Source organism: Citrus clementina, unplaced genomic scaffold (assembly GCF_000493195.1).
Source record: "Citrus clementina cultivar Clemenules unplaced genomic scaffold, Citrus_clementina_v1.0 scaffold_1, whole genome shotgun sequence".
NCBI classification, from domain to species: Eukaryota; Viridiplantae; Streptophyta; class Magnoliopsida; order Sapindales; family Rutaceae; genus Citrus; species Citrus x clementina.
Window position 1 is genome coordinate 22,654,399 of NW_006263303.1, and position 22,106 is coordinate 22,676,504.

The window sequence follows — 22,106 nt, forward strand, 5'->3', positions numbered from 1 at the left end:
ATATGCCATGTTAAAAAAAAAAAAAAGATTTTCGGAAATTGAAAACTAATATTGAATTAGATTAATATTTAGTTAATTGTAGTTCGTGTTTTAGATGAAAATGTCAAAGATATTACTTGGAAACTATAGAGATGGTGCTGCAAGCAACACTTTATTATTCATTTGTGCGTCCAAAAGAATCTCAAGTGACCCATGATAAAATTAATTTTGAAGTCCGACATGTGTCGACAAGAAAACCGAGGAAGAAAGTTCTGTGAGTTTGACTGGATCTACAATGGACGGTCCTGATTGGCTGGGTGCATCCCACATGAAGCGGAAATTAGTAAAAGTCAATGATTTTGACGGCCACTGTTATCTGACTAGTACTCGGGACCCACCGCATAGTTTGAACGTTGACGTTTTGGGATCACTACTGTCTACCTGCATAAAATGAAAAAAAAAATTAATAAATAAATATAATGCAATTTTTAAATAATCTGATTCGTGAACCAAAGGAAGTAAGGATAAAAGCCTTCTGGCTCCAGCAAATAGCAAACTGAAGGAAACATGAGACTTGAGGATATTTGACATTTTCAAAAATATTTCCAGTAAATCAATTAAAAAAAAATTATATTTGGCGTTACAACATGTGTTTTTTTCTATTATTATTTTAACATTTGGGATGAATTTTGGGAATAAAAAATTTATGAGAGAACTAAGTAGTAGAAAAAATTTCTATGGTGTCATTCTCCCTATAACGCTTGTATAAACTCTATTTATACAAATTAAGGAATTATGCAGCATATTGAATGGTCGTCCTACGTCCCATATTATTTATTCTGAAAAATGTGAGACATGACAATAATATTAATTTTGGTCCATCAATCTACACAAATAAAAGTTTTTTAAAAAAACATGTACTATGTAGTGTTATTGAATTTTTGGTCTTATTTGGTATTGAGATTGCGCAATTGTAGTTAATTTAAAAACTACAATACTAAAGTGTCTAAGTAAATATTTGTTGTTGTAGTTTAAAAGTTAAGATGATTTGATTCCATACTGGCGTAATATAAAATTTGTAATATATTTATCAAAATTATTATATAAAATTTATACTTTACACGTATATTCTCAACTTTTATTTTTTGTAATTACAAATCATTGCATCGTAGTTCTGATGTCTATCTATCTATTGAGTGATAGACCGAAAGTATCTTGCATAGAAAGTCAATCGAAGCTACATGCAGAAGACAAAAAGAACCCATCTACGTACCTTTCAGTCACGTTAACATTATCTTATTATACACCTTGTCAAAACAATTAGCGTTTGGGATTTGGAGCGATGATGCTGATGCCATAACGTTTGAAATCAAAACTCAAAGCTGAAACTAATGCCATCATTTTGTCTGATGGGCGGACGATGAAAGACTTCAATTGTACCCTAACTTTGAATAAATACGTTGTGATGATATATGATTGTATCGAGCTTTTATTTTCTTTTCTTCTTTGTTTTTTTCTAGTTATTCAAAGAAGAAGCTTCAAGATTCAAAGATTTAATCGATCGAAGAAAAACGTTGATGTATATTTGCATGTGCCGGCTGCTATGATCACTATCTGCTGTGATCATCGTTTAATTTCAATCAAATTAGTTAAAGCTGTCGTAAGAGTGTCATGGATTGCATCTGATTATCGTGATTTCATAGCTAGAGTTGTGTGATTTTTATATCATAAAATTTTATTCGTTTTAATAAAGAGTTACATTAACTTATATACTGATATCAATTGGTTTAACTGATGCTAAAATCTTTTGATTAGCGTGACCGATCATTCCAGAGCTAGAGTTGTAAGATCTTTATGCTACAAAACTTTATCCGCCCGTTTCAATAAAGAATTATGTTAACTTATTTAATAATATTAATTGATGTAACTAATAAAATCTCTTGCGATGATAGTATCTTGAATACGATTCAAGTTCTACCCACTCCAAAATTTTGAAAGGAAAAAAAAATTAATTTACAATTACAAAATATTTCTGAAAAAAAAATATATGTATAACACATTGACTTCTAATCCAATCCTTCCATCACACTTTGACATTAATCTATCCATCACAATTATTTTTATTAAATTCTTTTTATCTTCAGCGACCGACTTCGTGTGAGCATGTATGTGAACAAATGACTTTATTTTCTTCCCCGCTAATTAGGTCATCAGTTAATTTACTCAAATAAAGCATAATGGTTCTTGATTAATTCCAGAAACTAAACTGTAACGCATGTATTCTGATGGGTTACTTGTGCTAATTCAAACACCCGACATGCTTAGTTGCGCTGCTGATAAAACTACAAAAGTCAAGATTTGGCAAATCCGTATATTTGTTCATTAGAGAACAGAGATTATTTGGTGAGTTAGCGTGGAAAAGCGGTAGTCTTTCATTAAAAGGATATAAAAAAGAATTAAACTAATTAAATTAAATTAAGCTGAAAAGGTCCCCAAATTTAATGCCTTAATTTATGTGGATGCACGTGAAAGTGATAAAAAGAAAAAAGAAAAAAAAAAAAAGAGAGAGGGTCGAATTAAGAGACTTTGACCAAAAAGAGAAAGGGTCGCGCACACAATTTGTTTTGTGTTCTGACAAAACGATAATACTAGTTTAAGAATAATTATTAATGTTAGGCTAATTAGGGTTAAGCAATTGACCGGTGGCTCACGGAACCATCATAGTAAAATTAAATTATCAAATTTAATCAAATGAATTTGGGGCAAAAAAAAAATTAATAATAAAGTGGCTCGCAGCTAAAGTCAGATTGCATGACGCGCGCATGCTGCCGGTAATTTTATTATTACCCTTTATTAATTGTTAGGGTAGGCGGCATGCATGGCTACGCTCGTGGCTTATTACCAATTATGACTTCTTTTTGTTTTGTTTTTTTTTCTTTTTCCCCTGTTAATTTTTCTAATAATTCTACATGATTAGATGAGAATTTAACTGTTGGTATTATAAAATATTTACACTCACCTTCATTGTTTTGCCAAGAAGTGAGTCTTCTATACCTATCTCTCTTTTTATTTTTTTCTTTAATTGAAATAGATGAATAATATATTTTAAAAAAAATTAAAAAAGAAAACTCGGAATGCTTCCTTGAGGAACATTTAGAATACTTTCCTGAAAGACACTCTCAATTATTCATGCTTATTAGGAAAATGATACTGAGCATTTTGCGAAGAAGCACCCGACAAATGTTTTTTTAAAAAATAGAGGAAAACAAATTTAGATTCAATGCAGATGTAGATTTCGTGTGTAATTTTTTTTAAAATTTTGATTAGTACTTATTAAGTAAGAGAATATGGTTAATTAAATCTTAGGCAGACAATGTTATAAATACCATGCATGGTGAAAGATTACATAAAGTTAAACACAAAAAGGATTAACGTTGAATTTAAAGTTGGAAAAGTAAAAAAAAAAACACCTACAAATTCAGCTTGAATCAATTTAAATACAACATTGAAAGGAAAAAAAAAATGAAAAGAAGATTGAAAGAGAAAGAAATTACACATCACATAATAAAATTATGGGCACGCATGCATTGCATTAGGTGGGAACTAACAACTAGTCTGATAATAACACAATTGTTTCAATAACAAAAAGCAACAATTATAAGACAAAAAAAAAAAAGAATGATTATAGCATTAAAAAAACTCACTATAAAACAAAAAAAAAAAGAAAAAAGGGTTTGTATCTTTTGTGGTCTTTATACTATTTTCAGTGTATATATAAGGAGAAAATTGTGACAAATACAAACACCTGATGCCCCCACAACAATCTAAATTAAGATCCAATAGGTGATGGGGCATCGATGATGATTGGTGATGTAGCTTTCATCTTTCTTTCAAGTTTACAGAAATCGTGCTACCCCGTGTGACAGAAAGAACTCACTAATCAGAAATTTTCATTTCTGCAGCATAACCATTATCAATTTTTTTTATATTTTTTAAGGGTATTATTATTAGATGATGACTTTGACTTAGTCACCCGATACACCTATTGTTTTCACACTCACAACAATCAAGCTCAATTTTATTTTTAATTAAGATGGAAGCATCTTCAAATCAATTGAAGATGAAACATGGCTACAATTAGAACTTGACCAACACAATTATTAAGAATGTGGTGGTCTTTTTGCCAACTCAGAATGTTGAAAAATTTGGTTGCAATTAGGTCGAACCTTTAGAAGATGCAAGATAAAGAAAGTAGACTCGCAATATTTTTTTTCCTTGTATTTTTTTCTTTTAAAATATTGTAAAGCCATCATTTCCCCTTTAATATAGCCTCCCCTAAACTATCTATCTAAGTTCAAGTAGAATCGCAATTGCCTCAGCATTTTTATCATTTTTACCCAAATCTGATGGCGTTACAATATTTAAAAAAAAAAAATGATATAAATGCTGAAGCAATAGCAATTCTACCTGAAATTAGATAGATAGTTTAGGGGAGGCTATTTACGCCCCGGTGGTGGGGGTAGTGGGGGAATATCGACCACACAAGACTAGTACAGATATTTTGAGCACTAGTAAGCTAAGCTAATTGGCAATACTTAATTCATTAAGCAATACTGCTTTCAGTATTTCTTCAAGAACTGTGAAATGCAATAAAGAGAGGGTGGCGGGGGGGAAACCATCTCAAAAAGTATGTCTAAATACTCTCTCTGTAGACTTTAAGTTAATCAATGGTGATTCTACATAGTCAATGGACCTAGGTAGTCTTTAATTCTTTTAGTTATAATAAGTGCAAGCAAAAAAATCAAGCCTCTTTGAGTTTTCATTAGAATGAACCTAACTTGTTGCATAGGTGACGCACTCCTTGGTCCATCTTTCAAGGTATGACAAATTCTTTGGACCTTAAGGGAGAAATATATGTATATATTTATATTTTAGGGTGTGATGTCATTTTCAAGGCAAAAATGATTAATATGAAAGAAAATTTCTCTTCTAAATTCAAATTCTATTTCCTCAAATAATAAAAGCCTATTCTTTAACCACCCAATAAATAGCAGGCCTGAAATGTAGGATATATATGTATCCTATTACTATAATGCTCGCCACTAATGTGATATGACTTTGGAAGCTTGAGCATTAGAATTTTTCTTCACTAGATTTTTGATTCTAGGTTAGATAAAGATAAGTAAGCTCCAAGTTGCTGGTCCAACAGTAGATGATTAGAGGATTAAAATGTTTCTGCTGCTATCCTATGTACCTTAAAATATAAAAATTAGAAACACTATGAGCACCTAAGGGTCCTCATAATCTGTTCATTCCGACGTAGATTTCTAATTTCTAAGCATGCAGGCAAATGTAGGAACTAGGAAAGAACCCATGGAGTTAAATCCTTAATAAATAAAGACAATAAAACCCTATTAATAGGGTAGGAAAAGGCTCTTCTCAAATCGGCATAATCTATAGGGCTTAGTCCTGGTTGCATTATTCTTCCTTAAAAATAAGGGATGTAAAGTGAGAACATAGCAGCTCAAAAATGGACTTTTAACAAATCCTATACAACTAAAAGGTAGGCATGCCATCTTGGTTCCCCAACATTCAGCTCTTCGCATAAGCCATTCTACAAAGAATCTTCTGCACCTAACTCAGATCTTTGAACCTAAGCATATGTATGCTAAGATAAGCAGAAACAAGCTGAAAGTAAACATTTTGAAAACAAATGTATGTATGAAACTTATGACAAACCAATGTATGATTTGTCTTCTGGAATAGAGCCTGTCTGTAGTCAGCTTGCTACTAGATCCTGCTCTAGAGCGGGAATGTATTGCAGTAGAGAAGTTAAATTTATCATGAACTTTTGCAACTTTTGTCACAGCAAATCAAAATATTTCACTTGACAACCATCAAAAGATATCATGAACGCAAAAACTTGCATAAAAAAGTAGGAAAAAGAAAAGGATAATGAATACAGGCAATGCACTTTACTTTAGACAGCAATAGATTTGCCATGATGAGATTTTGATATTAAAAACAAAATTTATTTCATTTTGCCACTAATTACAAGGTTGCCATCAACATGGCACGAATTTTGGCTCTCAAATCATCAGAAATTTCATCAGTATTAGAGGGCTGAGATGAGGCCCTATCATCTTGCCACGATTTCGATAAATCTACAGAAGCTTCCCTGCTATGATGAGATTTTGATACATCTACAGAAGCTTCCCTACTACCAGCATTACCCTCGCCTGCTTTTGATTGATCTGATTTAATCTCCCCTTCCTCCAATTCCACTTCTCTTTCTGAGTAAGATCTCTTTCTATGCTTACGGTGCCTATGCTCATTATCAGAAGAGCTATCATGTTTGTGCCGACGTCGAGAGTGCCTGTGCTCATCTTCAGAGGAGCTATCATGCTTGTGTCGACATCGTCGAGAATCCCTGCGCTCATCATCTGAGCTATCATGCTTATGCCGACGGCTGGAATGCCGATGCTCATTGTCAGAAGAGCTATCATGCTTATGATGATGCCTAGAATCTTTGTCCTTAGAAGTGGAATGCCTTTTCCTGTCCCTGATGTGGGGTGAAGATTGATGAGATCGGTGCTTCTTTTTAGAATGCTTGTGATTTTTTATTTCTTCTTCCTCTTCCTTCTCATCTTCTTCATTCCTAGTAGATCTAGAACGATACTTCCTCTTCGATCGTCGATCAAGATCATCACCCAAATCTTTCTTTTCAGACTTCTCATTTCTATCAGAAGTGTCAACATCAAATGGAACTGAACTACCTTCTCTTTCTCTTCCTACGAGATTGACAACCTCAGCACCTGACCCAGAAAACCCACACTCAGGCAGTTCTACAGAAAGGCAACGCTGTTTTAAAGGTTCAGCTTTACTTTTAATCATGGCAGCAAACATCTTTGCTCGCTTTAATCTCTCAGCTTTCAACTTCTGCTCTCTGGTCAAGCCTGCGTCACAGGAGTCAGCCTCACTAGCAGCTGCAACAGCAGCTGATTTTGCAATAGCATTTGCAACAGGGACAGATACATTAGGCTCCCCCTTCTGATCTGACTTCTGGTTGGAACTTTCAGGCCGAAAAGAAAGGAGACTACCAAGGCTTGAAGCCTGTCCACCCTCACTGCTAGGGCCTTGACTGGTACCAGTTACAGGCATCTTTGTTAGACATTCTAGGTTGGGGTTTCTAATGCCTCTCGTAGCAGCCTGAAGAATAGCAGCAGCTGCAGCTGCATCCACAGTGACGACACTATCCAGTTCAGCAGGTTTGGAAGGTAGATCTGATGCATCCTTCTTCGACTTGCTTATTATCATCTTAAACTTTTCTTTCCTGTCAGAATCATAGGGTCTATCAGATTCTGGGTACATCATATCATTTTCTCTGGATGTAGTATTTTTCTTGTCCACCTCAAGCCCTGTTGAATCATGCTTCTGCGAAGCAAAGCCCTTTCCAGGTAATTTCGACTGTAAACACAGGAGAAGCAAAACTATCAGCAATTATAAGGATAATACAGGTTCACCAATGGGATAAACATGCACTACTATTCAGAACACTTTATATCATGAAATATGAAGAACAGAGCAAAGTACCAAGCAATTCAGAATCAAGTCTTTTCAAAAACTAAATAGTAGCACCAATACAATCAAAATCCACAGCGCACTTGTCTTCTCCAATATTCATGCCTAAAGAGGGTTCAATAAACAAACTGACAACAATCCATACAGAACTGGCAAAAGTTATTAAAGAAAAATAGAGCATTTCAAAGAAACTCACCTCTTCAGCTTTATGAAGAACCTTTAGATAGTAAGGATAATACAGGTTTGAAGGCAGAAGGAAGGGAAATCTCCCATATTTGCGATCCTGTTCAACAAGAACAGCCTCAAATTCTTTCCCATTTCTCATGATAAACTCAACTATTTTATCAACTGCCCTCTTCATATCAGATGGAGGCTCCAAGACAGGTACGTTCGCCTTGGACAACCTAGGCAACGCAGAAGTTTCTGACTTACCCGCAGCAGTATCACCTTCTGTTTTTGTCCCACATGAGGTTCTAGCCTTTACTGCAGTAATGGATTGATTTTTTTTAATCAAAGGAACTTTTTCTTTCCTAGAAGCAAGTGAATGCTTTGAAACTGTCTCATCTTTCCCTGATACATTTCCAGAAGGTTCTATCTGTTCTGATGCATTTGAAAAGGAAACTTTAACAGCACAAAAAGCTTCATCAGATTTATTTCTTTGAAGTTCAGGGGCATCCTCATTTGCACCATCTTCATCCTCTCCAGTTCCATAGATGGAACCAAGCAAAGACAATGCACCACCTCCTCCAGCATCAGGTCCACTTTTGGTCTTGTTTTCTTCACTCAGAAGTTCTGGGTGATCAACAAGGAACCTAAAGTATGCATGTAGATGATGATCAGGCATCAAGAACCCAAATGTGGGGTTGTCTCCTTGTTTTACCCTCAGAACAATTTCTGATTGCCCGCCATGCTGGCTCACAAACATAGCAGTCCTTGCAATGATCTGATGTACCTTCTCTGAAGGAGGCTGAAAAAACAGAAAAAGAGATGCATTTGTCTCAAACAGTGGAACTCAACCAGAAAAAGATTGCAGAATACATAAAATTTTACTAATGTCCCAAAAAAGAAGAAAAGAAAACAAATAAATCGCACTAATATTCAAATAACCATAAAGATCAAGAAACAGAACTGTACGAAGATATGTATCAGCCAGTTTGCTCTCAGGGGTTAAGATTTCTGAAAAGCAACAAATTCCTATCATCCTAATCCCACCTGCATGGCCCCTTGTCATGACATCACAAGGAAACAAGGAGCCCACGTATGGCAACCTTGGGTCACAAGAACTTCCATCTCTGCTTCGAGCATCTGAAACTTAGACATTGTAAACCTTAGAATAACAAAATCACCTTACACAACTATCATTCGGCCATGCTGATTAAGCATCAAACAAACCATTATATGTTAATTACACTAAAAATCACAATATAAATAAAAAATCAGCCAGGTATATACTTACTAGGTTTTGTAATAAACTTTCAGGCAGTGAGAAGGGTGGCCGAAAACCAGACTCAGCATCTGCAATCCTTTGCTCGGTCGATTCATCAGTGTTTCCATATGAAAAAGGAACAGCATTGAAGCCTCCATTATTCACAGGTTGAGCACCATTATCTAAATCTGGAAATAAAAGAAAAGAGGATTAATAACCAAGCTCATATCGGACCATTACTAGTACCCAGCATCAACAGCACTACAAAAACTTAAGGAAAAGCCGGGGTTGAGAAATAATCCTTACTTGTTTCTCTGAATGACGAAACTGTTTGAAACTACATTTCTTCCTGCAACCTTGGAAGATTAATGCAAATAAACATTCGACACATGCCACACCATCATACTATACACATCAAACTAACAACCCATAGAATGCCCGAGTTTAAATTACATGACATGACACATCACATGGTCATCCCTCATCAGTTTGCATAACTTCTAATGCTTTCAAGTAGTATAAGAGTTTTAACTAATGAGATATTCCATAAGCACATAAAGTAAATGCCAATTAAACTAGCAGATTAGTTATGCAGCTAACTGTAAATTACAAATTCAAAATATCGATAACAATTAAAGCACTAAAATTTTTTTGTTTTTAAATATCAATACAGCGCCAATGGACAAAAGATAAGAAATATAATAATACGATGAGCTACGCGAATTTGATTTATACCTTGTTGTTCGTGTTCCGGTGACGTGGAGGGTAAGTCCAGATATCTTTCGTGATCGAGCTCCGATTCGGAGGGGGAATCTGGATGACGTGGCGGAGAGAGTTGGCGACGCTTGGAACGTGGCGGAAGGGCGGAGAGGAGGTGCCGGACATCGTAACGGTCGATGGTGAGCGAGTTCCATTCGACCAAGGCGTCTGGTGAGTTCACGAACGATGCGCTGCCGTCGTCGTCGAAGAGCAGTGCGTGGCGGCCCACTACCTCGAGATCCATTGAGTTTTGGCCGTTGGATTGTGCAACGGAAGATCTAAGGAAACCCTAATTTTGGTTTTCACAGAGGTGATGATCTTTTTGAGTTTATTGTGGTCGAATGTACGCACGTGCGGCCTGACAGGCGGCCTTTTTTTGTTTTTTTTTTAAATTTTCCTTTTGCTTTTTTGCAATTGACACTACGAAAAAGAACAAAAAGAGTTTAGAAGGAAGAATTCCCAAATTTTACGGGTGTGTTTACTTGCAAATTGGGGAATCGGAGTTCAAAATTATAATGAATGATAGTATTTATTTTTTAAAAAGTGTAAAATCTATAAATTACAATCATTCTCTAGATCTAACTTTTCAGTGCTTGGAAATCAGAATTCTATTCCAAAAAACTATCTATATTTATTTTTATTGAATTTTCATAATCTGCAAATTACACTCAATTAAATTCTGTCTTTTTATATTTTCATCCCTCCAAAATTTATGAAAACACCCAAAAATTCTATACTCTTTTTAAATGGGTCCTTTATTATTTATTAGTAATATAATAATAAAAATTATTATTATTATTTCAAATTTATTATTGTTATTATCATAATATATACAAATAATAGTAGAGACAACAAATATATATTTTACAACTGGTTCAAAAAATATATCCAAAATAAAAAATATATATATTTCACATTAATTATTAGTTTGTCTTTCACACGCTCTCCATAAATGTTTTTATAAAAAAATTATTAGCTATCCACCCTAAGTTTATTCTATTATAAAAAAAAAGACTATAAATTTCTTTAATTCCTCACCATAAGTTTATAACGTGCATCAATCATCTACAATGAAAACAAAATTACGTTTACAAAGTAACTAATACTATAATTTGCATTTACTTTTATTTTTATCATTTTTAAAGGTAATTATTTTTTTAATGGTTGATACAAATTAAAGATTTAGGATAGAAATTTAAACAAATTTAAACTTTTATAATATTTTTGATAAGATAATAAACTTTTTAAGGTAGATTACTGATAATTTACCATTTTTTATTTTTTATTTTTGGGAAAAAGGAAATTAGCTAGACATAGATTTTCCCCAAAAAGAAAAAAAAAAGAGTCCAATAATTAATGGGATTGAAGCAATTAATCTACAATCATAGAACTTCTGTACACAACGAATGTGCTTTGCTTCTAGTATTTATTTTGTCTAATGAAGAGATCAAATACCAAATAACAATCAAAGAATAACTGATGTTTCCTAAACTATTCACCCAAGTACTGTTATGTCAGATGGTTGTAGAAGCTGAAATTCCAGAAGTTGGCAAGTGCTTATCCAAAACCTTGATGGTGGACTGCAGATACGCGTCATTGGTGCTCAAATTCGATTTGGCAGTTTCAATGAGTTTGGAGCAAACTGGTTGTATATTGTGATTGATCTGCTTGATTTACAAAGACAAAAGGAAGTTATCAATCAAGGAGCAAAGAATAATACAAAACATTGAGATGAGTACGTAATAGGCTTCACACAGGAAGAATGCAAGATGAAATCATTGCCTTGTAGTAAAATCAAGAGTGCCATCAAAACATGAAAGGAACCAAACCTTGAATGATGCTGCTATGCAGTTGCAAGCTTCAAGTGCCATGCTTCCGCGAGCAGCCTAGTTCCAGTATAGCATAGTCAACATGTATAAAAAAATATGAAATAAAAATACTGCAATAATAAATTCAAAGCAACTGTTACCCCTGAAGGCTCTTGTTCAATGATTTCAACTAAATTCTGAAGTACATGCTCAGAAAAAGAGAGAAGTTCTTGTACATAGGATGAATCACCGTAGAACAACAAGTCATTACTCAAAATCTGCAAAAATAAAAGGGAGAGAGATTCAGATAAATGATTGTTAAGGACTTCTGAATTCTGAAAATCCATCAAAACTTAAAAAAAATTAAATAGAAAATTGTGTGTAGAAACACCTCGAGATCTGCATTGTATGGCAGCTTATTTTGAGAAAGAGTTGCTGACAATGAAACAATAGCACAAGATATCCTTATCTTTATTTTTGATGTGATCCTACAATGGTTTTGTAAAACATTATACTGTTATCCAAAATGAAGATTGACTAGAGAATGAAACTGAAGTAAGGTTTCGGCATGGAAAAGGAGAGGAAAGGCTTACCATGATTGGGAGGTAATGAGAGAAAGTATACTCTTAAGAGTGTGTGTAAACCCTAGTTCAGGATTACCTTCAAATGGACAAAAGAAAATAATATGAATTATACGTGCACGAGGGTACCACACACATGCATACAGATATATCTTAGATGAAATTTCCATAAACAAACAGAGTATCCTACGCTTAAGATGCTTTTAAGGAAGAAAGTAGAAGAAAAATATAATAACAAAGTAGCATCACACATGGTTCAAAATATTTTTGCAGTACTCAAAAGTTTGATGTTTTAGAAAAGAAGTTCCAGGGGAAGCTCAGGAAGATCTTAATAATAAAGAGAAATATCAATTCTCCTTGAATTTTTCATTAAAAAATAATAAATAAATAAATCCCTTCTTCTCCGCATATAAGAGAATTTTCTTCTCTGCACTGACAAGAAAATGATTCTCTTCAAGCCAAAGAGAAGTTTTCATCACACATTCACCGGTTTCACTGTTGTTTTAACACAAACCAAGCAACCATCAATTCCTTCCAAATAATCTAAGAAGTCCCCTCAAAATGATCTGATCCAAACAACCATTCACAGCATTTAAACATGATAACCTTTATTTTTCGGGATTTCTTATTTTTAAGTATATGTCTCATTTCAATACAATACTGCAAGGCCCCTGAAAGAAAATAAAAAGAATGAAGGATGTGATTTAAGCTCCATTATAATTCTAAATATGCCACAAAAAAGTTAAGAACTTAAATAACAGAAAAAGTAGTTTACCGACCTGGAACAATAACCAAGAGGCTGCATAATTTTTGAATTGAGGTTACCATACCATCAACATCAACTGGTGTTAGGGAGCCTATCGGGGGAAAAAATAAATAAATAAATAACAAATTAGAAACCTGTGAAAACCAAAACATTCTCACAACTCAGAACATAAACCAAAAATGATTACTGCACCATTAACGAAATGAAGAAACATAAGGAATATAAGCAATCTAATAAAAGCAATAACAAAATAAACTTGAAAGGGATGGAACTAAATTTAAACAGCAAATTTGGAGGAATAAAGAAATAGCATTGAACAGTCATGTGCTAGAATGATGATACTGTGATCTGTCACCATGCAACCATTTGCATCTGAGCTGAAATCTAAAATGAATCTCTTGGTGTTCTAGATTTTTTTTTTAAAAAAAAATTAAACACTTTGACTGTGATTGCGTTGGTCTCCTAATCTTCAAAACTAAAGCCAATTCTTATCCCACAAATGATTCAATTATTTTCTTAATGTAAGATTTTCCCATGTTGCAGATCCAAGCTTTAAAAGGCTCCATAAATGCTATTTCCTAATATTCATCCACCATCAGTTCACAGAACTTAGGAGAAAACTATGGTGCAACGGTGGTACCGTGCCACCGTTGCACCCAGCCGTTGGATCCCCAATGGATCCATCTATTCAAGTGGATCCAACGGCTGGATGCAACGGTGGCACGGTACCACTGTTGCACCGTAGCCGGACCCCAGAACTTAAATCATTTGTATCCACAAAGGTTACATCAGAAGGTTACAATCTAAGAGCCGCATAGAAAGAAGCAAGAGTCGATTGCGTGGAAACATGGACATGATTATTGAAGTCCAATAAATATCAACAATCAACTTTTAGTACAGTGAAAAGTTTGTAACAGTTGCAAAGCACCTTCTTAAGCAAGTGTTTCACCATAATAAATTAAAGAACCAACCGTTTATCAAGTCAACACTTTGTAAACAGCTGATTGCTGAGTCTACCAGTCCATCTGAATGAGAAATTAAACCAGCTAACAAGGCAACCTGATTTGTTAAAAATTGAATTAGTAACATGGAGTAGCTGACATCAACAGAAACACATCAAAAGAAGAAAGCGTTACCTCGGAAGTCTCAATGTATAGATTTAACTGCCTAATGTGATCTGAAATTGAAGGTATAGTGACTTCGCTAAATGCTATGCAAGATTTTACAAAACTTAAATGTTTCCTTCCATCTTTCAAAGCTTTAGTCGCTAAATGATTGCTTGAGTGAACAAGAGTTTCCTGAAGTACATCAACAATTATATTAATATGTTTGAAAGAGAGAAAAGAAGTACCAAAAAAAAAAGAAAAACTGCAGACCTTAAGTTCATTTATGCTACCAAAAGCTCCACGACATTCAACTAGAAATGTTAAATGTCGTTCCATCTCTGCTCCATAGTCAACCTAACAGTAAAGAGCAAACAATGAATCTCAAACAAATGAAATTGATAGCCATAACATTGTCAAAACTTAAAGAGCTCAATTTTTGAGGATCTGATATATGTAGTTAAATTTAATACCATGAGGACAAAACGAGAAATCAGACGTGCCGCTTGATAATCATCACCTTTGGAGTTTACAAAATCTATACCATCATGTAGAGCCTGACAAATTTCAAAAAGCAACTGTACGGTAGTAGGATCATTTATACAACCATTTCTGCAAACAAAAGAAGAATAAATTATTCTTACCCAGAAGTGGAACAATTTTTCAACATTACACAGAAAAAGTAGCAAATATATTCACCAGTAAGAAAAGGGCAAAAGATACCTTGTAGCCATATTGAGGATTTGCATATCAATACTAATCCGTGAGCTCCCATACATTACATCCAATATCTCAAGAAAATGTCCCTACAAGATTACATAATCAATCAATTAATAGCTTGTAAGCAGTTCGATCATATAATTTTTTTTAGGGTCTCAAAGAACATACTATTTCCTGTATTCTTCTGGTACAACAGCACCAAAAATGAAAAGAGAAAGAAGAAAACAGAAGTCTAGTGAGAAGAATACCAAAGCAAATACATCTTCTAAGTCCTTGAAATGAGAAAGAATCTTCATCAAGATGGACTGCAAGCCTACCACATCATTATCAACGATCTCTTTTTTGCACGCTCTTTCTGAAATACCTTCTAAAATAGTATTCAGATGATTATCCTGACACAACAATTGGACTCAGAGAAATAAAACTAATATGGAAAATATATGGTAATATGCAAAATGCATAACTGCTCTCCTATTCAAAAATTAAGCTTGCATGAATCTTGAAATGCAGCAAAATATGTACTTGAAATCGTCAACTAATTACAGAACAAACAGCTTAAAGAGAAGACTGACAAAAGTTTCAGACAAACAAATCAACATACATAAAATGGTACTCCCGAAACCATTTTGTATTATACTTGCACAGAAGTCTCACATTAGTTTCGTTAAAATTCACAGCAGATCTCAAGTTTATGAAATTTTTAACATTTATACACTTAATTACAATAGCAGATGAACTAGAAAACACTATATGAAGTTTTGTTACATTCTCTTGACATTATACTGTTTTGAACCATGTAAGTTCTACTAAAACAAGAGAAAGAGAAAAAAGTTTAAAAGAGCCACTTTTTTTAGGTAGTACATATTGGGTATAGGAAAATAGCACTGCTATCACTTCATTTGTGCCACAAGCTACAGTACTAAAAAGAATCAAAAGTAAGAAAAAGCTAAATATCAAAAGTACAGTTACTTGGATAAAATCAACACTGTTGGAGAGACATCAATTTTCCAGACATACAGGAAGGAGTTACCTAATATGCAACTAGTGATCAACAACAAAAACTTTGAAAAGTAGCCAAATAAAGACAGCAGAGACAGGATGCCACACATCAGTGTGAGAAAAATGCACATTCAAAAGAACTTAAGAGGCCTGCAAAACCATAAGGTGTCACAATTTCACAATATAGTTAATCTTACCATCTGATTCTGAAGAATAATATCCACATAAGGATCCACAACCTTCAGGAAGTCATCAAGTTCATCAAGTAGAGTAACAACCTGACATAAATCAATAAGAAAATAAACATAATAAATGAAGAAGAGAATCTCTATCCATCCTAGCCTCCTAGGAAATAGGGTAAACAGCTATAGCAACAAAACACCAGCGACAAGATAATTCTTATCAGTTTAGGAAGAAGTAAAAAACTTCTAATCTCATGTGAATGATAGGATCATGATTTATTGATTGAAAAATGTATATTTAAAAAACGGGTATAACCTCTGACCATTGATCTTGCCCACACAAATTGAACATGCATATATTCATGTCTATATGCATTTATCAAAATAATTTGTTTCTTTAGTATAGACCAAATCCCATCCTAACTCTTAATATTAGCAGAATTCAACCAAGATCTCTAGTACCACCTGAAGGTGTCTTGCCAACCGGACTAACTAGTATCCACTACGATTACTCCTAATAATTTAAAGTTATCTCTTAAGCATAATAGTATAATTTTCTGAAAGAAGAATGATCAGAAAACCACATCTGACATTTAAATATGACACAGAAACACACAACAGAAAGTATTAAGCCTTACATAGCCTGAGATGAAAAGAACTTAGCAGAACTGACAATTACATTATGAAAACTTAACATGTGAGAATAAAACAAACAAAGAATTCTCAACTAGGAAAAGAACAATCTAAAGACCTGAATAATTCTATCAACCGCTGCATTCAAAATGTCCAGTGTGGGTCTCCTCTCACACAGTCTGAATCCAAGTAATCTGTAATTCAAACACTGCTCCCCCAAAAAAATAAGTAAATAAATAAACAAACAAAATAATAATAATAGTAAACAGCAGTGACAATTCATCACATATCATTGAAAATTAAATCCTAAGAAGTACGAGAATGCTTATGGATAATGTAATAATCAGATAATGATACCTGATCATAAGATTTATCATTGCTGTACTCAATCAGATGAAGGATCTCCACAGCATAAGAGCCGACTATTTCAGTTGGAAGTTCCTTGAGCAGATGATGAAGAACTACTGAGACACAGGGGTTACTTCCAAACAACTCAACCTGATTCCTTCCTAGTCCAAGCTCCATAAGGACTGTGCCTACTTGCCTCTTTCAATAGAGATTAATATTCAAATCAGCTAGACATATTTAGAAAACTTACCAAGAATGAGATAACTTCATCAGAGTCTACAAGATTGCCAATGGGACAAGTGAGACAATACTTCTATGCAAATACTAAAAGAGTTCTTAAACAACTTTCACAGCCCTAATTGCTACACAAGTGTTGTGCACTTTAAAATTCAGAAAACCATACATCATTAATAGCATATCAAGTTGCTGCCTGTGATTTACAGACAGAGAATCAGAAGACAATGACAACTTAAGCTTATGACAGATGGTGTCAGACAAACTCCATTACTGACCTGAGAGGCATCCTTAAAAATGCACTTCATAATATACTCAATGGTTGGTTCCATTAGACTGACAAGCAACCTTCTGTTGTCTACAGATTTTCCATGTGCTGCTTCCTTTGTTGACAAAACCCGCGTTAATAGAATTTTGATGTCATTTATAGATGTAATTAGGTGTCCTGTTACAGCATAGTGCTTTAAATTAATTTTCTGGGATCATTAAGACAATGGCATGACTTATGTATTATACATAAGCTGAAAGTATTTAGGTTCCATGAACAATTATACATGTAGAAGTAGATGTACGTCATCCTTGAAGAGAAGCATGCGCTTTGTCTGCACAAACATCTAAGATATCTTTACCTGTATCACATGAGGGTAACTTCCGTGCACAGTGGGCCATATATAGCCGACAATAGACAGATGCCAATGGATCTGCTAACCCTCTTGTCATCAGTACCAGGCGCTGGAGACTGTTGGCAGGTCGGTCGTTCAAAAAACGCCAGCAAGGCAATATTGCTAGCTCCAAGTAACTGAAGTAAGTCAAATAGATGACAAAATATTAACAAAAGAGATACAGAGAGAGAAACAATAGGTATTTTTCAAAGTAAAATTTATTTCTAAACAGAAGATTAGAAAATAGAGAATTTGAGAAGATAAGGACCTTACATGCGTGGAAGAAGCTCTCGGACAGAACCAACTTTGCAAAACCAATTATTGCAAGTTTCTTTGGCTTCAACGCAAATATTAATTTCCTTAAAATTCTCTGCCATATGACTAAAACTCAGGAAAAATAATCAAGATGGTAATATATTTTTAAATTTTTTCAAGGGTTTATAGAAACTTCTCTCCAGCCAAAGTAAACATCAGTACAAAATATATCTAAACTTATCGACTATAGACAATTTGAACAGTGCAGTACACAAAGAAAAACAGAAAGAAAGAAGACAAAGAGAGAGAGTGAAAGTGAGAAAAAGAGAGAGTCAGAGAGAGATAGAGGGAAAACACACAAAATGATAATGGATATGGACCTGATAAGTAGCAGAGCCTTGATCCATCTTCACCAAATTCAGCTTTCTGCTTGATGCGTTCCCATACCAAATTCCCGAGCATGTCCATTATCTCCGCGACAAGAACAAAAAGAGTGGGATAAAATTGTAAAACTGATGTATCCATCAGAAGTCTAGCAACCTGCAGAACATAACAAGAAATTTTAAAGTCAATTAATCCATACATGAATCAGATTATTGCTAAAAAGGTCCAGACCAAAGATTCTCAAACCAGATAAATTTTCATCAAATAGAGAGAAAGAAAGGGCGAGACAGGGAGGGGGTTGAATCTCATTTAATAGCAACATGTTAATGGGACAAGTAATCATGCCTGTGGAGCAGCTAAAAAAGTGAAATGCTAATGCTAGAATTGTAATGCAAATTATAACACTGTAATAGACAATAAACAGCCCGAATAATTTTTCTTGGACATATAGTTGAAAAAAGAAATCCAAAATTGACAGCATATAGTTTGGCTCTTGCATTCAGCTGTTTAATTTTTAAAGATGACATTGATTTTGGAAAACATAATAAGAAAATAACTTGAATTAAAACAAAAAAATATTTACCTTTATGGATAATTTAAGAGATGTTACTCGATCTTCAGCAGTCCAAGCACGCTTAATTTCATCCTTCAGCTCATGTAGTCGTGAGACATATTCTTGCCCCGTTATCACCTTGACATCCTCTTCAGCAAAATTTGCAGGATCATCCAATTCCTTTAGATGCTTAGTTGTTGAGTCTTTCACATTTGCTGCAAATTCAAGTGTTACAATAACTTTGATAAGCAAATATTAGAACTGTTCTGCAGATAACTAAGTAATTTGTTAGAAATAAACAAATCAACAGATAGTACTTGTCCCTGTAAAATAATAAGAACTTTGATTAAAAAGATAAATAAATAAAGGAGAGGATTACCATACCCTTGCCAGTTTTAATTATTACATCAGGCATCTGTCAGAAAGAAAAAATCAAATTATCACTTACCCACAGAAGAAAAAGCACAAAAGACTGATTTAAGGTCCAAGTAGTATGCTGTTAAGAAAGGGGAAGATGTCTTTTAGTGAGCAAAGAAGGAAACTATCATGACAACTACCACAACTCTACTTTTACTATCATCATGGCCGCATAAAATGAACAAGCAGGAGAGAGTGTCAAACACAAATTCATATTTATTGAAAGCACAGCACCTAAATTCAGTAAACATGGAATGTTAAATTCAAAATGATTTTTAATGTTGAAGCAAATGGAAGTATATGCTTACTAAAGAAACTGAAACCATTTTGGAGACAGGAAATTTCTGCATTAAGAATCTCTTAAAAGTGGTCCATTCTTTAACTGAAACTTCAGCAGCAGCTTCACTTGAAACCGTAGAACTACTCTCACCATCTTCCACATCCTTGTTTAAAGCCACTGCATTAGCTGCAGGAGATCTCAGTGGATCAAAGAAATCATGACTTTCATGATCCACGACATCAACCTATAATAAGATAACTGACACTGTCATGTCTTTTAACAATAAACAAGGGAATATTCACCCTCAAGCAGTGTTCAAAGTTTATGCAGTAAAATTCCAACATGCAAAGAAGTTTGTTTCAATCTTTTCAGCTAGAAAGAGAGTACTCGCATGCTGATGTAGGCATTTTTTCTCAAATCTACATGACAGAGAATTGCTAAAAGACCAAAAATTTACTGAATTATTAAAGAAAAGCCGCAAAATTATGCCATGATGATTAGTCTTTTAGCAACTCTATGTTTGCAGGGTTCATGCTCCAAATTTGGAACATAGTTAAAGAAATATTAACCAAGATATTTCTGAAGTTCATGAGATGCATTATCGCTGCATCATCAAATTTCACGTGTTCTGCAAATTCCATACAACGAAGAGAGAAAAAAAAAAAATAGAATGAGCGTTAGTGTAACTAACAGCCGTATCCAGAATTCAAAGTTTAAGCAACATTTTCTAAGGAACCAAACAGAATTAACAAAAAAAAATTGCTCTATTTGGGTGCTAAGAGACTTAAACTAGCTTAGAATGAATAAGAAGAGCTAAATTGGAGCTCCACGTGTAATATGCTACAAATTCAAAGAACTAAAACGAACTTAAATCAAACAAAACCTTGTGATGGTTGGACGATGTAGATGGAGCGAAGAGAGGGTGATCATCGGCGCGTGATCGAGGCAGCGCGTGGGATTCCTCTTCGGCTATGTAGTTTCGAGGCCTGAACTCCATCGGTGCTTGGCTCTAGTACTGTACCAACTCGCCTTCTTCTTTGGTTTTCCCCCCAGCCTTCGTCAGGATCGCAGGTCGCAAATCACAACTGTTGGTTGGTCTTGCTTAAACGCAACGTTTTGGCAGATTAAATTTAAATAAATGTAAACAGTTCGGCCGATCACGATTGCCAACTGCGATCCAATTGTGACAAACACGCGGGTCCCTAATGTTGGATCGGCCCATCTAACAGAATTTACAAGTGAAGGGGGTCAGCCAGTCTTTTTCAAAACCTTTATAGCTTTTTTTTGCTTTATTTAACATTTTGGGGTCCAAGTGATATTTGCCAGAGGTATCATCAAATGAAGGATGACAGGCGCACAGCCCGCACACTTGTCACACAAATTCATAGACAAAATCACCTATTTAGCATTGTAAATTTGTTAGTGAATAACATGAGTTACTTTTTTTGCGTACCATCTGAAAAAAATAATCAACGAAATACATGATCACAGTATTAACCACATTTTTTTAACTTTAATTTGCCTTATTGAAGTTATTGGATTAGTATTATATATATTATACGTCGCAGTTGTGAAATTATACCGTATGTTTTTCATCGGTCAACGTATATGTATATGCAACGATATTGGGAGAAGAATGTGAACATGTACAAATTAAAGAGTTGACTTTGATATTATAATCACAAAAGAGGAAATTATTTATTTATTTATTTATTTATTTATTTATTTACATTCTCCATCATGCAATATATTCTAATTATCATTCAAACGAGGGATCGGTATGTTTACAATTATAATATCCCTTTTTTAAAAAAATATTTATATATAATAAATATACTCTCATCTACCTAATGTTGTTCTCCAATGCAAGTTATCAGGGTCATCAAATTTCAGTGTGAAATAGGATTAAGTTATTTCCATATTTATATGTTCGTTGCGTATGCCATGCAGAAATTCAAAGTTGTATACGTATATGTGAAATATAAAGAATTAATTTCAAGCTTATATAATCGTTAATTTTATAGGAATATGTACTTTGTGTATTATTTGTTTATATCAGCAATAGCTTCCTTAGAAAATTTTTCTACCTAGCTTTATCACATTTCGAGAAGTTAAAGTGTAACTTATATTTCCACATGAGTAATGCTACATTTCAGTTTCCGTTGGGTATAGTTTTTAAAAATGATAGTAATCTTTTATTATGTTATACAGTTTTTATAAGTAGAATTTTTAATAAAATAATTTTTTTTTGTTTGGTTGCTATGAGTGCTTTTACTAGAAATTATAAAAATTACTTTAATAAATAAGTTTTTTTTTTTTTAAAGTTATGTCATGAAAACAATGAAAAAAGATTGTGAAATGAAATTAGAGTCCTCTAAACAATTTTGGTTTTTTTTAAAAAAAAAACTCTGAAATTATATCTACTTTTAAAAAATC

At 33.9% G+C, this 22,106-nt stretch overlaps 2 protein-coding genes across 8 annotated transcripts; both read right to left on the minus strand.

Moving 5' to 3' along the window:
* Positions 1 to 5,947: 5,947 nt before the first annotated feature.
* LOC18055207 (splicing factor, suppressor of white-apricot homolog) lies at positions 5,948 to 10,148 on the minus strand. Of its 6 annotated transcripts, none has more exons than XM_006452359.2 (4): positions 9,722 to 10,148; positions 9,017 to 9,174; positions 7,757 to 8,527; positions 5,948 to 7,446 (listed from the first exon to the last, which is right to left on the minus strand). In XM_006452359.2, the coding sequence occupies exons 1-4, from the start codon at positions 9,987 to 9,989 to the stop codon at positions 6,031 to 6,033; spliced, it is 2,613 nt and encodes an 870-aa protein (XP_006452422.1). In that variant the 5' UTR covers positions 9,990 to 10,148; the 3' UTR covers positions 5,948 to 6,030. The 6 variants fall into 6 exon arrangements, with proteins under 6 accessions (XP_006452422.1, XP_024033255.1, XP_006452421.1 ...); XM_024177487.1 differs by having other exon boundaries at positions 9,017 to 9,342; positions 9,722 to 9,809; XM_006452358.2 differs by lacking the exon at positions 9,722 to 10,148 and adding an exon at positions 8,690 to 8,865 and having other exon boundaries at positions 9,017 to 9,095.
* Positions 10,149 to 11,098: 950 nt separating this feature from the next.
* Positions 11,099 to 20,782, minus strand: LOC18055208 (UPF0505 protein C16orf62). 2 transcript variants are annotated; one of them, XM_006452361.2, is made up of 23 exons: positions 20,554 to 20,782; positions 19,699 to 19,914; positions 19,358 to 19,388; positions 19,004 to 19,188; positions 18,417 to 18,576; positions 18,055 to 18,151; positions 17,749 to 17,918; positions 17,398 to 17,564; positions 16,895 to 17,083; positions 16,656 to 16,745; positions 15,920 to 16,000; positions 14,972 to 15,115; positions 14,727 to 14,809; positions 14,477 to 14,615; positions 14,277 to 14,360; positions 14,037 to 14,198; positions 13,872 to 13,959; positions 12,914 to 12,991; positions 12,147 to 12,213; positions 11,945 to 12,041; positions 11,715 to 11,831; positions 11,575 to 11,631; positions 11,099 to 11,409 (listed from the first exon to the last, which is right to left on the minus strand). In XM_006452361.2, exons 1-23 carry the CDS (start codon positions 20,665 to 20,667, stop codon positions 11,260 to 11,262), a joined length of 2,766 nt encoding a protein of 921 aa, XP_006452424.1. In that variant the 5' UTR covers positions 20,668 to 20,782; the 3' UTR covers positions 11,099 to 11,259. The 2 variants fall into 2 exon arrangements, with proteins under 2 accessions (XP_006452424.1, XP_024033311.1); XM_024177543.1 differs by lacking the exons at positions 11,099 to 11,409; positions 11,575 to 11,631; positions 11,715 to 11,831; positions 11,945 to 12,041; positions 12,147 to 12,213 and adding an exon at positions 12,220 to 12,805.
* Positions 20,783 to 22,106: the final 1,324 nt, after the last annotated feature.